At 36.6% G+C, this 13,050-nt stretch overlaps 1 protein-coding gene across 4 annotated transcripts; it reads right to left on the bottom strand.

The window, feature by feature from the left end:
- Positions 1–2,059: 2,059 nt before the first annotated feature.
- On the bottom strand, positions 2,060–9,483 carry LOC107709892 (cytoplasmic protein NCK1-like). 4 transcript variants are annotated; one of them, XM_016514555.1, is made up of 4 exons: positions 9,394–9,461; positions 8,437–8,549; positions 3,614–4,323; positions 2,060–2,681 (listed from the first exon to the last, which is right to left on the bottom strand). In XM_016514555.1, the coding sequence occupies exons 2-4, from the start codon at positions 8,474–8,476 to the stop codon at positions 2,487–2,489; spliced, it is 945 nt and encodes a 314-aa protein (XP_016370041.1). In that variant the 5' UTR covers positions 8,477–8,549; positions 9,394–9,461; the 3' UTR covers positions 2,060–2,486. The 4 variants fall into 4 exon arrangements, with proteins under 4 accessions (XP_016370041.1, XP_016370042.1, XP_016370044.1 ...); XM_016514558.1 differs by lacking the exon at positions 2,060–2,681 and adding an exon at positions 2,884–2,918; XM_016514557.1 differs by lacking the exon at positions 2,060–2,681 and adding an exon at positions 3,338–3,466.
- Between the last annotated feature and the right edge of the window lie 3,567 nt (positions 9,484–13,050).

Raw genomic sequence — 13,050 nt, 5'->3', positions numbered from 1 at the left:
CAGGATGAGTCATCTGTATTTTTGGTCCATTTTCCAGGAAGAGAAAGAGTATTTGAAATGCATATGTATTCACTAAAAGCTATAATGTTTTGTAATACACTCACATATAGATGGCCTCAAAGCTAACAGACATGGACTAGACAGACATGGGTGTCTATTTCTAGGTATCATAATTTCTTTTAGCATAAAAAAGTCAGATATAGCAAGCCAACAAATCAGGGACACATCAGCCCAATAATAAACAGCAAAACAAACAGAAAGAACTATTATCTAACTCATCACATTTCATATATTTCCCCTTACGTTGTACAACAGGTTCCTAATATAAGATATGTAACTTTCATATCAAATATATTTCTGTAGAGGAAGGCATTTTTATTATGGTATTAATGTTTACATTTCATATTGTATGAATATGAAATGTCATATTTTTCTTGCTGTGCTTTTTTTTTTCTTTTCATCTGTAGTGGGCTCTTGGGTTGATTAGATTTTTTCCAAACAGACTCCAGGGATTTCAAATGCCGCTACATAAGTCACGTCTTACATATGCATATCTTGCTTTATCTAAAATTCATCATGTAGTTTAATTAGATTAAGAATCTCAATCCCATTTTTTTCTGCATTTACATGTGTGTATTTTCATACTTTGCTCCATACAACAGCGCTTCTAAACTTACTTTGCTTCAGAATCCAGATTTAACACCCGAACTGGTCAATCTGAACACGAGTTGTGAATGGGAGCGAGTTGTAGTAAAAGCATTTCTAAAAACTTGTAAATAATTAACATTCATTGGTTTTACAGTAATAAGATTGGTGTGAAAAAGAAGTTGGGGTTTTTCAAGATGCTCTCAAGGATAAAATTACCATCAGCCTTCACGTCTTTGCAAATGGCAGCATTTCTCCACAATCCACCACAAACTCACACCCACTTTTCATGATCCAGTCAGTTCCAAATGGATTACATAGCGCGGATTACATTGTGTTCCCGGTGGATTACATTACATCTCGGAAATACATCACTTTACAGAAATAAAATGGCTTGCGTCTCATGTTGACTCAGCTTAAAGGGGTGGTTCACTGTTTTTTTTCTAGGCTTGATTGTGTTTATGGGTTGCAGTCTAACATGTGTTAATGCTTCATAAAAAATAAAAAAACGCATTATTTTTCACATAGTTTACCTTTATTTCACACCGCCCTGTCCCTTCTCTGAGAAATGTGCTGATCATTTCTTTCTTTTATGAAGCCCCTCCCTCAGAAATAGGCGATGGGCTCTGATTGGTTAGCTAGCCCAGTGTGTTGTGATTGGCTAAACCGCCTCTAGTGTGCATCTAAATGTCCCGCCCCTCACCTCAGCGGCATCCGGCATGAGCTCCGGTTGTATTGTAAACAACGGCGTCGTTAATATCGCTTATCAGTTTGAGCCCGATTGAGAAGCAGAGGATATTATTGAAGAGAATCGTGCAGAACCTGTGCAAACACGGCTTTTAATGGTAGGCCTATGTTTTTTGTTTGTTGTTGTCTCATACTTTTAGATACGCTGTTATTTGTAAATGCTACTGCTTATGTTAGCTTTTAATATACGGTTTTATCCTGATTAAAGCTTTAATACAGTACGGCAACTGCACGCCATGTATAACGCTTCTCATAGCTATAGTATGTGAAAATAAGTGTATTCACTGAGCTGATGATCTGAATGAGAGAGAGAGAGGCCGAGCAGGCGACGCGAGGAACAGTATTAAGAACCACTGCTTTAGAACATTGATTTTGAAACTTGTGAATCCATTAGAATCGTTAGAAGACAGAATCGCAATTCATATATGAATAGATTTTTACGTGCACCTCTAGTTTTCTCTTCCTCTTCTCTAAAGCAGCGCAGCATGGCCTCGCCCCCTTTTCTGCCTTTTACTGAGGGCGGGGTTTATCTGGGTTTGTGATGTCACGAACCCGTGAAGTAGTTGGTTGTAGTCCCTACCAGCTGTTTTTGTAGGCATTAAACTGCCAGAATTTTGAAAGACGATATATCCGTTTGCATTGAACTTCCAGCCTCGTAACTTTGCAGATATTGTTTATGCTCAAACAGCAACATTACACACTAACTAACGTTAAAAAAGTGAAATCGCTCACCCCTTTAACACTCTTACCACTTCAAAACTGAACAATCACAATAAGCCTATAGCATGAACATAAAGTACACACTAAGGGCAAGTGAGGAAATTATTTTTGGACTGCTGCACTGGAACAGCTGTACAATTACAAAAATAGCTTATCATCCTGAGTTTGCATTTAAATGTTGAAAATCCTAAATTGGAGCAATGCTGAAGCAAACACATTTTTACTGTATGTAATTGTAAATACACTAACATTTACATTTAAACATTTAATCAAAAGAGTTTCCACACTATCTTAATGCACAGTCAACATAGTTTCATGTTGTTGCTGATGAATAACAGGGTTAGATGTTACAGAGTCTGTAACTCTTAATAGGCTCAGGTTAACGCTTTAATCAGGTACAGTTTATCTCCATGTTCACTGGTAAATATAGGAGCCTTTTTGTAATGTTCCACCAAATCCTCCATGGAGCTGAACTTGCGCTGACCAATGCAGTAGAATCCATCGTTTAGCTGCACCTTGAAATGCTTGTTCTTGTACACTGCCTTCAGAGAGATGGAGAAGTCGTTTGGCTGGAAAGTAAAAAATGAAACGTTGTGCACAATGAAAATGTTTGTGACTTTCTGCATAGTCTAATTATAGTTCACCCAAAAATTAAAATGTGCTGAAAATGTACTCACCCTCAGGCCATCCAAAATGTAGATGAGTTTGTTTCTTCATCTGAACAGGTGTAGAAATTTAGCATTACATAACTTGCTCACCAATGGATCCCCTGCAGTGAATGGGTGCCGTCAGAATGATAAAAACAGCTGTCCAAACATCACAATAATCTAGTCAATCAATTATCATCTTGTAAAGTGAAAAGCTGTGTGTTTGTAAGAAACAACCATCATTAATGTGTTTTAACTTTAAACCGTCACTTCTGGAAAAAGTCCATAAAAGTCCATAAAACTTCTGGAGTCCATAATCCATAACAACACTTCCTCCAGTGAAAAATATCATCCTCTGTTGTCCTTTCACATAAAAATCAACAGACATATTTGTTTAGAACTATTTTGGACTGTTTTCGCTTGTAAATGGTACTTGATCTGTGCATATTTGTCTCCTGATTCAGGCGAGACAATTAGGACTTATATTTTAACAGTTTAAAATTAAAAACTTATTAAGGATGGATCTGTTTATTACAAACACTTCACAAAAGGTTAATTGATGGATTGGAGTTGGGTTGTGGATTATTGTGATGTTTTTATCAGCTTTTATCGTCTTATTCTGACGGCACCCATTCACGGCAGAGGATCATGGTGAATAAGTGATGGCATGCTGAATTTGTTCACATGAAAATCACACTTTGCATGGCCTGAAGTTGAGTAAATTTGGAGTAACATTTTAATTTTGGGTGAACTATTGTATTAAATAAATATGTAAATAATGCTAAATGTCATGGATACCACCTGGTTAAATATAATTAAATTAAATTATCTCAATTTCAATTAAACTGAGTTACCGTAGACTCGCTGTCTCTGATGAGGAAGTCACCATCCACTCCCATCTGGTTCAATACCATCTCAGCCTGATGCCGTGTCAGTTTGCCATAGTACCATGGTTTTCCTCCAAACTTTCCGTCCATAGAAGGCTTAATGTCATAGTTTGAAGAAAGTGGTCCTGAATTCCCCAGTTCTCTATGTGTTTTTTGTACAACTGTAACATAGTTCTTGGGCACTAAACCCACTTGCCCATTTTCTTTTCTACACTTCCACCATTCAGGATCATTCTCAGGTTTCTCCAACACATCCATAAGTTCATCCTTGTTGAAATTCAGCTCCTCGACATTGCCGGAGCTGAAATGATAAAGTGCCTGTACAGTCTCCAGAACCTGAGAGCCATTGTTATTGTGCCCCACAGATGCCAGTCTGTCTTTAAGAGAGTCCATGGAGTCGCCCCTCATCGTCCCATCCACATCCTCTGTGACATAATTGGAGGGAAACCATCCAGAAAGGCCATTATAAGTTCCTCGCCACCAACCGTCACTGCACTTCTCCATGACGATGACCCTTGTGCCCTTCACCAAGGAGAGTTCATCGCCCCGCTCTGCGGTGTAGTTGAACTTCACCAGTGCGGGGAGATTGAGGTCATACAGTCTCTCATCGCAGTCATATTTCTCTGTGCTGGAGGGCAAATCTCGCATACAGCCTTTCTGCTTCACCTTCCCAATCCCTGGAGAAAAGAATTATGTAATATGAGCATTTGGACAATGATGTTTCTTTATAGCAAATGTGCTGTTAAGAAACATAATACTCACAAGCTAGCATAGTCTTACTTTACCATTACAAACTGACATAATTTAGTTTTATAATGTGAAATTGTCAAGGTTACACTCATATATTCATATGAGACCACAGTTAATCCCCAAATAAGACAAATCCTGTTATTTTTGTTTCTTCAGAGTTCAGTCCCTTGAAATTGAACTTGAAGCTCCTAAACGTAACAAAAAATGAACTATAACACCTAGTCCTATTATGCAAACGTAAAAGTGAGGGGTCAGAAAGCTATTTTAATGGTTTTAAAAGAAGTCTGTTATGCTCAACAAGGCTGCATCAAAAATACAGCAATTTTGTGAAATATAATTATAATTTAATATAACAGTTTTCTATATTTTCCTGTGATGGCTAAACTGAATTTTCAGCAGCCTTCAGTGTCACATGAACCTTCAGAAATCATATGCTGATTTGCTGCTCAAGAAACACTGATATGATTATTAATGTTGAAAATAGTTGAGCTGTTTTTTTGAAACCATGATTCATTTCTATCAGGATTCTTTGATGAATAGAAAGTAGCATTTATTTAAAATAGAAATATTTAGCAAAATGATAAATGTGTTTACTGTCACTTTTGATCAACTGAATGCATCCTTGCTAAATTAAAGTGTTAATTTCTTTAAAAAAAATACATAGAGGTACATCTTATTCATACAATAAAAACATAAAAGTCCACTTACATATAACAATTTATATGTAAAGTGTACAAGAAAAAAAAAGAAAATATCTATTTTTGTATTTTCTACAGAATCATTATTTTCCTCTGTCCCACTTTTGGTAAATTTGTACAACAACAATGTTCCCGTTGCACAATCACAGACTGACAGCCAAAACCCTAATAATTTATATGCTACAGACTTCAAATCTGCAAATAATTTAGACCAACTATCATCCTGTGTCTTCATGACTTGAGTATGCCAATAATGTAAACACTGAGAAATTGAGGTTTGCCCTCTTGCATAAACTGTTTTACATGACTACTAAATCAAGTCAGGAAAAACACACCCTGAAATTCCAATTTAGTGATTGGGTAATGAAACATCAATTTTGATCAGTTTAAAACACTCATTTCTGGGCCTGAATCCACTGGATGAGTCTGTGTGTCTACACAAATGATAAAACACACACCCATTCCTGTCAACATCTCATTCTTCTTTTGGAATAATTTGGATCATAATAAAGATGCAAAGATGCAGAAGCTGTATTATAATCATTTGCAACTATTAGGTATCTACCAAGCTTCAAAACAAATGTCTCTGCATACACAGGAAGAGAAAAAATATGGAGCAAAAAATATCTATCGTTCAAAAGTTTGGAATCACTATGAAAGTTTTTAAAATAAACTGATACATGTTCGCCAAGGATGCATCAAATTAAATTAACTAATTCACCTGAAGTTTCATCTCATGCTTTCCACAGCACTTCCCACGGGTGTTATAGGCATTTAGGGCAATTCTCACCGGCCTCGCAACTGAACAGTTCCCACAACAGCACAATTTCTTATTAGCTTATTTAAGTTTCAGATTAAACTCTGTCTAAAGGCCAGCAGCTTCCCAGAGTCTTTTCCTCACTGTTGCTGATGAAACGGATCATTTGACACGTAGTTTTCAATGAAGCAGCCAGCTGAGCACCAGTGAGGGGGTTGTTTCTCAAACTAGAGACTCTGATGTGCTCCTCATTTTGTTGTTGTGCAGCAGCCATCCACTTCTCTCTGTACTGGTTAGATCCAGTTTGTTCTGTACTTTCTGGAGAGCAGTTCACGGAAAAGTCTTCAGAAGAACAATAGGCTGATGAGTTTCTACAGAAACATGTTTCTTTTTGACCTTTGTTGAAACTAAAATTGGTCTTCAGAAATGTGAGTGTACTCAAAACTCAAGCAATTAAAAAAATATATGTTTTACACACATTTTCAACAGTGCTAATAATACGAAAGTTGCCAGACCAAAATAATAAAATATTAAATTTGACATATTTTAAAACTAATATTTAATTTATATATGTATGCCTTTTAAATTCTATTTTACATTTTTAATGATTAAAATAGAATTTATACATTTTAAATTATATTTTACCTGTAAAATGTATAAAATATAATACTGTTATTTCAAAAATCAGTGGCACTTTGGTTAACAGATCTATGATTATTATTATTTTTTAAATATTATTTTTAAAATCGTCATAACTTTTGAATAGTTTTAGCATATATGTAGCTTGTATATGTAAATGGGGTATCTTTTTTTTTTTTTTTTTTTAATTCTCATAATGATTCCAAACTTTTGAATAGTCTTTCAGCTGAAATATAGCTGGTGTATGTAAATTACACAATTATTTTTGGTATACCCCACTGATACACTCATTCATCAACATATTCATCATTCCCTTCAACCAGAGATCCATACGTAACTAGAGTTGTTTGTACTGTCTATAAAACACAGTTATAAGAATGTCCAAGAAATGGTAAAAAAAAAAAAAAAAAATGAAAAGGATATCTATTTTTTGCCCATCCATGAATATCAACAGGAAGAAAACGCAGAAGAGTGATAGAAGAGCTTCCTGTAAAATAAACACCAGCACAAAAAAAGTGGGACAGCGTGTTGAAATGTAAAAGAGCCTCGTGATCCAGTTAACTCATTCATATGTGTGGAATTACAGAGCTCATCTGCTCCATCAAAATTAAACTTTCCAAACTCATCCGTAGCAGCCGCTGTATTCCAACGACCATGGAAACAAAAAGTCACAAGCATTGGAGGGAAACAAGTTGTCGGAGATAAATCGCTGTCATGGTCATCTGTGACGCAACCAATTCAAGAGGTAAAACCATCATGCAGACGTGTGGAAAAGCCAATGAAGTCGAATTTTTATTTCAATGGAAATTCCAGACAACGGTAATGAAAGCAGGATCCACGCAGATCTTAACTGTCTTCATGAAGTGACTCAAGGTCGGAGCGTGAGGCACTGTGTCCTGTCTGCTTTTGTTTCATTTCCTCTGACAGCCAGAATAACAGCAGCTCAGCTTACCAGTCAATTTCCCAGTTTTCCACATGCGGAAAAACATTCAAAAGCAGAGATAAGGCAGAATTCATCCTAAAGTAAAAACCTTGGCAACACAAAAGTTCAATATGAAAAGAGGTTGGGAACAGCACTGAGATGGTCATAACGTCTTGGAGTGGACTTCAACTCAAAACTGAACAGAGATGCAATGATGAGGGTTTGTAACCGAAATGAGTTTGCATATGTCTGGCAAAGTTTGCATGTGGCTTTTTTCCAATTTCACCATTTTTCCAAAGAAGCATAACTGAACATTTTGGATTGACCTAATTGTGTTGTCATCAGTATTGAATGAGATCTCTCGCTCAGCCCAGGTTTTGAAAAAGCTGAGTGTGATTATCAATGTAATGTGACCCGTGGCAAGCTGCATTCTCATATCCACGACAGAAACCGAGCGAACACAGCCAAATCACCCCGCCTTTGTTTCTGTACGGGCTGAGCTCACTCAACCAATGATATCATGAGACAAATAGCCTCTTCACAAACAGATGTAGCATCCAAGAACTGTCAGCAAAGGTAGCGCCGTTAATTCTCAGAGCGACGCAACACACGCATCCACACAAATGCAAACCCGTGATGAACTTCAGCATGTGTTTCTGTTCACTTTTGACCTCACAGCTGCTCTGCCCTTTTCTTTTCCCATTTCAACCAACGATATGTTTTGTTTTGTGGCTGATTTTCCGCAACAGATTTTTGAATGCAAAATAACACAACTAAAACTTGAGACATTTTCCTTTTGTGCTGGAATCGGTCACGCCTCAGTTTGGTACACAATAGCTTCTCCGAACTTCCACGGCATACTAATGCACAGACAGAGAGAGAAAGAAAGGCAGACATAGAGAGCAAGAAAGAGAGCTGGCAGGAGGCCATCAGAACAGCCTGCAATTTTTCCCCTCTTCTCTTGAATTTTCAAGTTTGGCTATTCAGTAGTGAGCAAACAAAACAAGTGTGGAAAAAAGCTAACGCAAATAAGGAGTCTCATCTGTTGAAGTGTTCTGTCCCATTGCTACTGTTCTTTTGTCCTCCAAGATCTGCTGCTTCACTCTGCCAAGTCACGACGCCCCACTGTCTTGTCCACTGTAATATGGGGAATAAAACACTTTGAAATGCTGAATGTGTTACAAAGGGGAAGAAGAACGTAATGAGAGAGAAAGAAACCCCAGAGTCAAAGGCCTCAATTATTCATTGCCTCACATCCTTCTGTTTTCCTGCGCTAGAAATCTGCTTTGAATTAGAGAGCTTCCGGCTGCCTTCACAGAGCAGCTCAAGTTGACAGTAGAGGAGATTGAGGGAGCCTGTACGGGTTTCTGCTTTGATTATTGTTTTTTAAGAGTGTCCAAGCAACCCCCGAAGGGCCTGGTGCTATTTCCTCCCTCTCTTATTGCCAATTTTATAGAAGAAGAAAGTATTTGAAGTACCTGAGTGCAGCCTAACTGCCCTGTAAAATGTATGTCAATGTACTCGCAGTTGTGCGTATGACATTATATGAGTGGCTCATCCAGGTTTACAACCCAGAGACACACAAGTCACCAAAAGAAAAACCAAATCATTATGCACTTCAACACTTAATAATGTTTTCATATTCTTAATATAATAGAGGAGAAACATATATTCTGAATAATACCAAACTGAAAAATAGACTGTGAAGACATTATACTGTGTGCATTCAGTCTTTGAAACCCTTATCCGCCCACTTTCAGCTGATCATAGATGGCAAAATATCCACAGCAGCAGTTACAAAGGGCTGACAACACAAGTATAACTTAAAAATCACATCCAGTATGAAGAAACTCACAGAAACGGTTCTTTCTTCAGAGATTTAAGTCAAAAATACATGAATACATGGGAATGGCAACAACTGTATTAAGCAAAAGTGTTATTTTAGTCCTTCAATAGAAAAGACAATAAATACTGTACTCACGAAAGAAGTGTTTGAAAAGGTTGGCCATATCCATTCCCAGCTCTGCGAGCAGCCCCCCTCTCTCACACACTACGGCTCTCTCTTTCTCTCTCGGTAATAGAGGAGTAGCTATTCCATGAGAACTTCCTGAAAGTCCAGAGTTATTGACAGAGCGACTCTCCACCCCACACACATGACTGTCCTTAGCCAATGGCTGTCAAGGGGTCCTTTCTGTAGACTCTGTAGTGGCAGGCTGGGCCTCAAACACTTACAGGGTCTTCTGTAGAAACTCAAGGCAGCTATGCATGTACTTCACTATTATAAGTTAACAGACAGAGTGCAGACTTATAGCTTTCTAATAAACATTGTACACTATGAATATTATTGGCTCTGTGACGATTTATAGCGCTTTGGATAAAAGTGTTTGTAAAATGTAATAATGTAATAAACATTTATGCATATTCTATATTTACATTTACACATTTAGCAGGCTTATACTGCATTCAAGGTATACTTTTCTGTCCAGTACATGAATGAATTTGGTGTCACTGGCAGTTCAGGTGCAGGAGCAGTTATACCAGTTCTAGGACCTATATTTCATAATGATAAATATCACAGGTAAATGGTGGTTCTCATTCACAGTACAAGTTTAAGTTGAAACACTAAAATGACTAACTGGGGTGAACTGAAAACTAAAAGTGAGCTATAAGGAAAAATAAATAAATAAATAAATAAACAATAGTAATATAAATGACAAAAACATTTAAAATTGCTAAAAATTAAACTAAAAGAAAAATCAGCATGCTTGTAATGCTGCTCAGTCAATTACATTTGAGAACCGGGAATGACTGTTGTATAAGCACTTTTTATGACACATATTTTTCCAGAACAGCCCTACAGAAAATATAAAAAGGAAAAGAAAAACAAACTGTGCCTTACAACCTCACAGTGATTAAGCCAAATTGAACAGATTAGAAGCCTTGAGAGAAACTACAAGACAGCGAAACCCTGGGGCTGACAACAGAGGACATTTGAACAACATTCAGCTCCCTGTTTACAAAGCTTTAAATATTTCTATTCAACTTCTGTCATGTTAAGAATTTGGCATAATGAACCTATGCAGTTCATGATCATATTATTACATTTTAATATCTGTATTCAATTTTATTGATATTTTATATGATGAATAGTTCTTATATTGTGTTGGGGCTAATGTTGTGTCTGGGTCATGAAACTAAACCAGATGAGTACCACTGATCTATAGATTAGAGAGTGAATCTATAGGCTGTACTGCAGTTTTATTGACCATATGTGGGTCTTCATGGGTCATTTAATAGTTGGTCCCCCAGTGAATCAATATTGTGTGTAATGTGAGTAAACGACACTGAACATGAGCAAGTTCTCCCAGCTCTCCCAGCTGTCATCTGTTTACAAACCTTCAGAGTTACTGTGAAAGAAAGGTTGTCAAATGTACCTCTGGAGCACCTGGTCCAGTGGACAGAGTTGTAATTTAAGGGAATGAGATCACAGTTAAAGGGAGCCGAATTGCTTCCTGAGAGGAAGGTTCAGTGACTGAAAAAAGGGACAGGCACGGCATCCATGCTATATATGAAAAAGTAAGAGAGGGTTAAAGAGAGAAAGAGGCAGAACTACAGATGCAGAGAGAGACAATAATAAAGATGAAATAAGATAACTCTTATTAAAAACTCTAAACCCCAATGGAAGCCCATTTCCACCACAGAAGAAAAAAGTCCATGCTTTTGTAAATCATAATTATGACAAAAAAGTGGTAATTATTACATAAAAAGGTCTAATGGAACTTATGGAATACAAACTCATAATTATGATATAAAAGGTCAAAATTATTACATAAAAGTTAATATTTTGAGTTAAAAAGTAATAATTATGACATAAAAGTCTGTTTTTTATAGTTATATTTTTATAATTACTTTTTATCTCATAATTTACCTCATACATGAACATCGCTTCCTCGTTATTTTCTCTCATTTCAATTGATATAGTACATTCACTTTTCATTCATTCATAATTTTGACGCTCTGTCATAATTTTGACTTTCTATCTGATAATTATGACTTAGTATGTCATAATTTTGACTTTTGTTTCATAATTATAATTTAGTATCTCATAATTTAGATTTTTTTAATGTCATAATTGTGACTTATTTCAGAATTATGATTTTTCATAAATTTTTACTTTTTTATCTCATAATTGTTTTAGTATCTCATAATTTAGAATTTTGTCATAATTATGACTTTTTTCTCTCATAATTGTCTTAGTGTCATCGTTTTTTATTTTTTACTACATAATTATGATTTAGCATCTCATTATTTAGAATTTTATCTCAAAATTATGACTTTATCTGATATGATTTGTCATAATTTTGCGTTTTTATCTCATAATTATGTTTAGCATCTCACAATTTTGACAGCATTCACTTCATCTGCCACGTCTGATTAGACAACGAGATATCTGGAACAATCACAGCACCTGAAAATGAACCTCACTTTCACTTTATTTTAGCAGCTTGAAAGGAAGGATAACAGAGCCCACATAAATCACAAACACTTCAAGCGTTTGTGACCCCTCCAAAACCTACAAATGCATGGCAGCTGTTTACTATAGGAAACGCCTGCAGCTGCCCTGCGCTGGAAACGAGGGCCAATGTGCTGGGCTTTGTGCTGGGCTTTGTGAGGATTTCATGCAACAGACAAATAAATAATGGAATAACAAATAAACATATTGTCACATGTCATTCAGTTTGGACTTTGTTTTCCTCTTAACCTGCCTTGTCCAAATACCCACACTTGCAGTCTTTGCACTTGACCACCCACAAGTGTGTGTCGAACTTTTCATTACCTGATGGGACACACTTATAGTGTTGTAAAAACGCAAATTGTTTACAGAGTTTTATTATTATTTTCAATACTTTGCATTTTAAAATCAACTTCTAAATGTCTGTTCAGTAGTCCCTATAGATGACGCAATTTAATTAAGTGATAAAAAGCAGTTGCAAATGTTGTACAAAAATAAATATACTAATCTTTGCAGCAATAAAATGTGTAGCACTTTGTTTTACCACCAAATTATATGTAATATCTTATTATTATTAATATTTAACTTACATTGGAAAGGTTTCCGTGACCTCTCGCGCGATCTTGGCAAAAAGTCTCACAATTTATTTCCAGAACATGCTGCATGATGGGATACACTAACCCTCGAATAGCGCTCCAGAGCGGTATTCGAGATGTTGTGGGTTTAGTGTGCGTTAAGGGCACTGTGCTTTGGTATTTTTAAGACCTGGGACAGTCTTGCGCACTTACTTCCTGTCGCGCGCACGCGCTCTCAAGTGGCCAAGACCACAAGTGTGGGTATTTGGACAAGGGGACCCGTTCCCCTTTCACCGAGTTAATTGTGTCATTCTGTATAGGTGTGTGTAGCTAATTATCCTTGTTTGGTCTGTCTATTTAAGTTCCTGTGTAAGTTTGTCCAGTCTCGTCAACATTAATTTCTGCGTTTATGCTGCCCTGTGTGTTGGATTAAAGACTTTATAAACCTTCTTCTTCATCTACGTGCGCTTAACGTAGCTGTGACACATATTTAGAGACATTTGCATTACTATTTGTATTTCCAAAAACGCAAGTGACGAAATACATTACC

The sequence above is a fragment of the Sinocyclocheilus rhinocerous genome, unplaced genomic scaffold (assembly GCF_001515625.1).
Source record: "Sinocyclocheilus rhinocerous isolate Xijiao unplaced genomic scaffold, SAMN03320098_v1.1 scaffold26, whole genome shotgun sequence".
Lineage (NCBI taxonomy): Eukaryota > Metazoa > Chordata > Actinopteri > Cypriniformes > Cyprinidae > Sinocyclocheilus > Sinocyclocheilus rhinocerous.
This window is presented reverse-complemented; position numbering and strand designations above follow the sequence as displayed.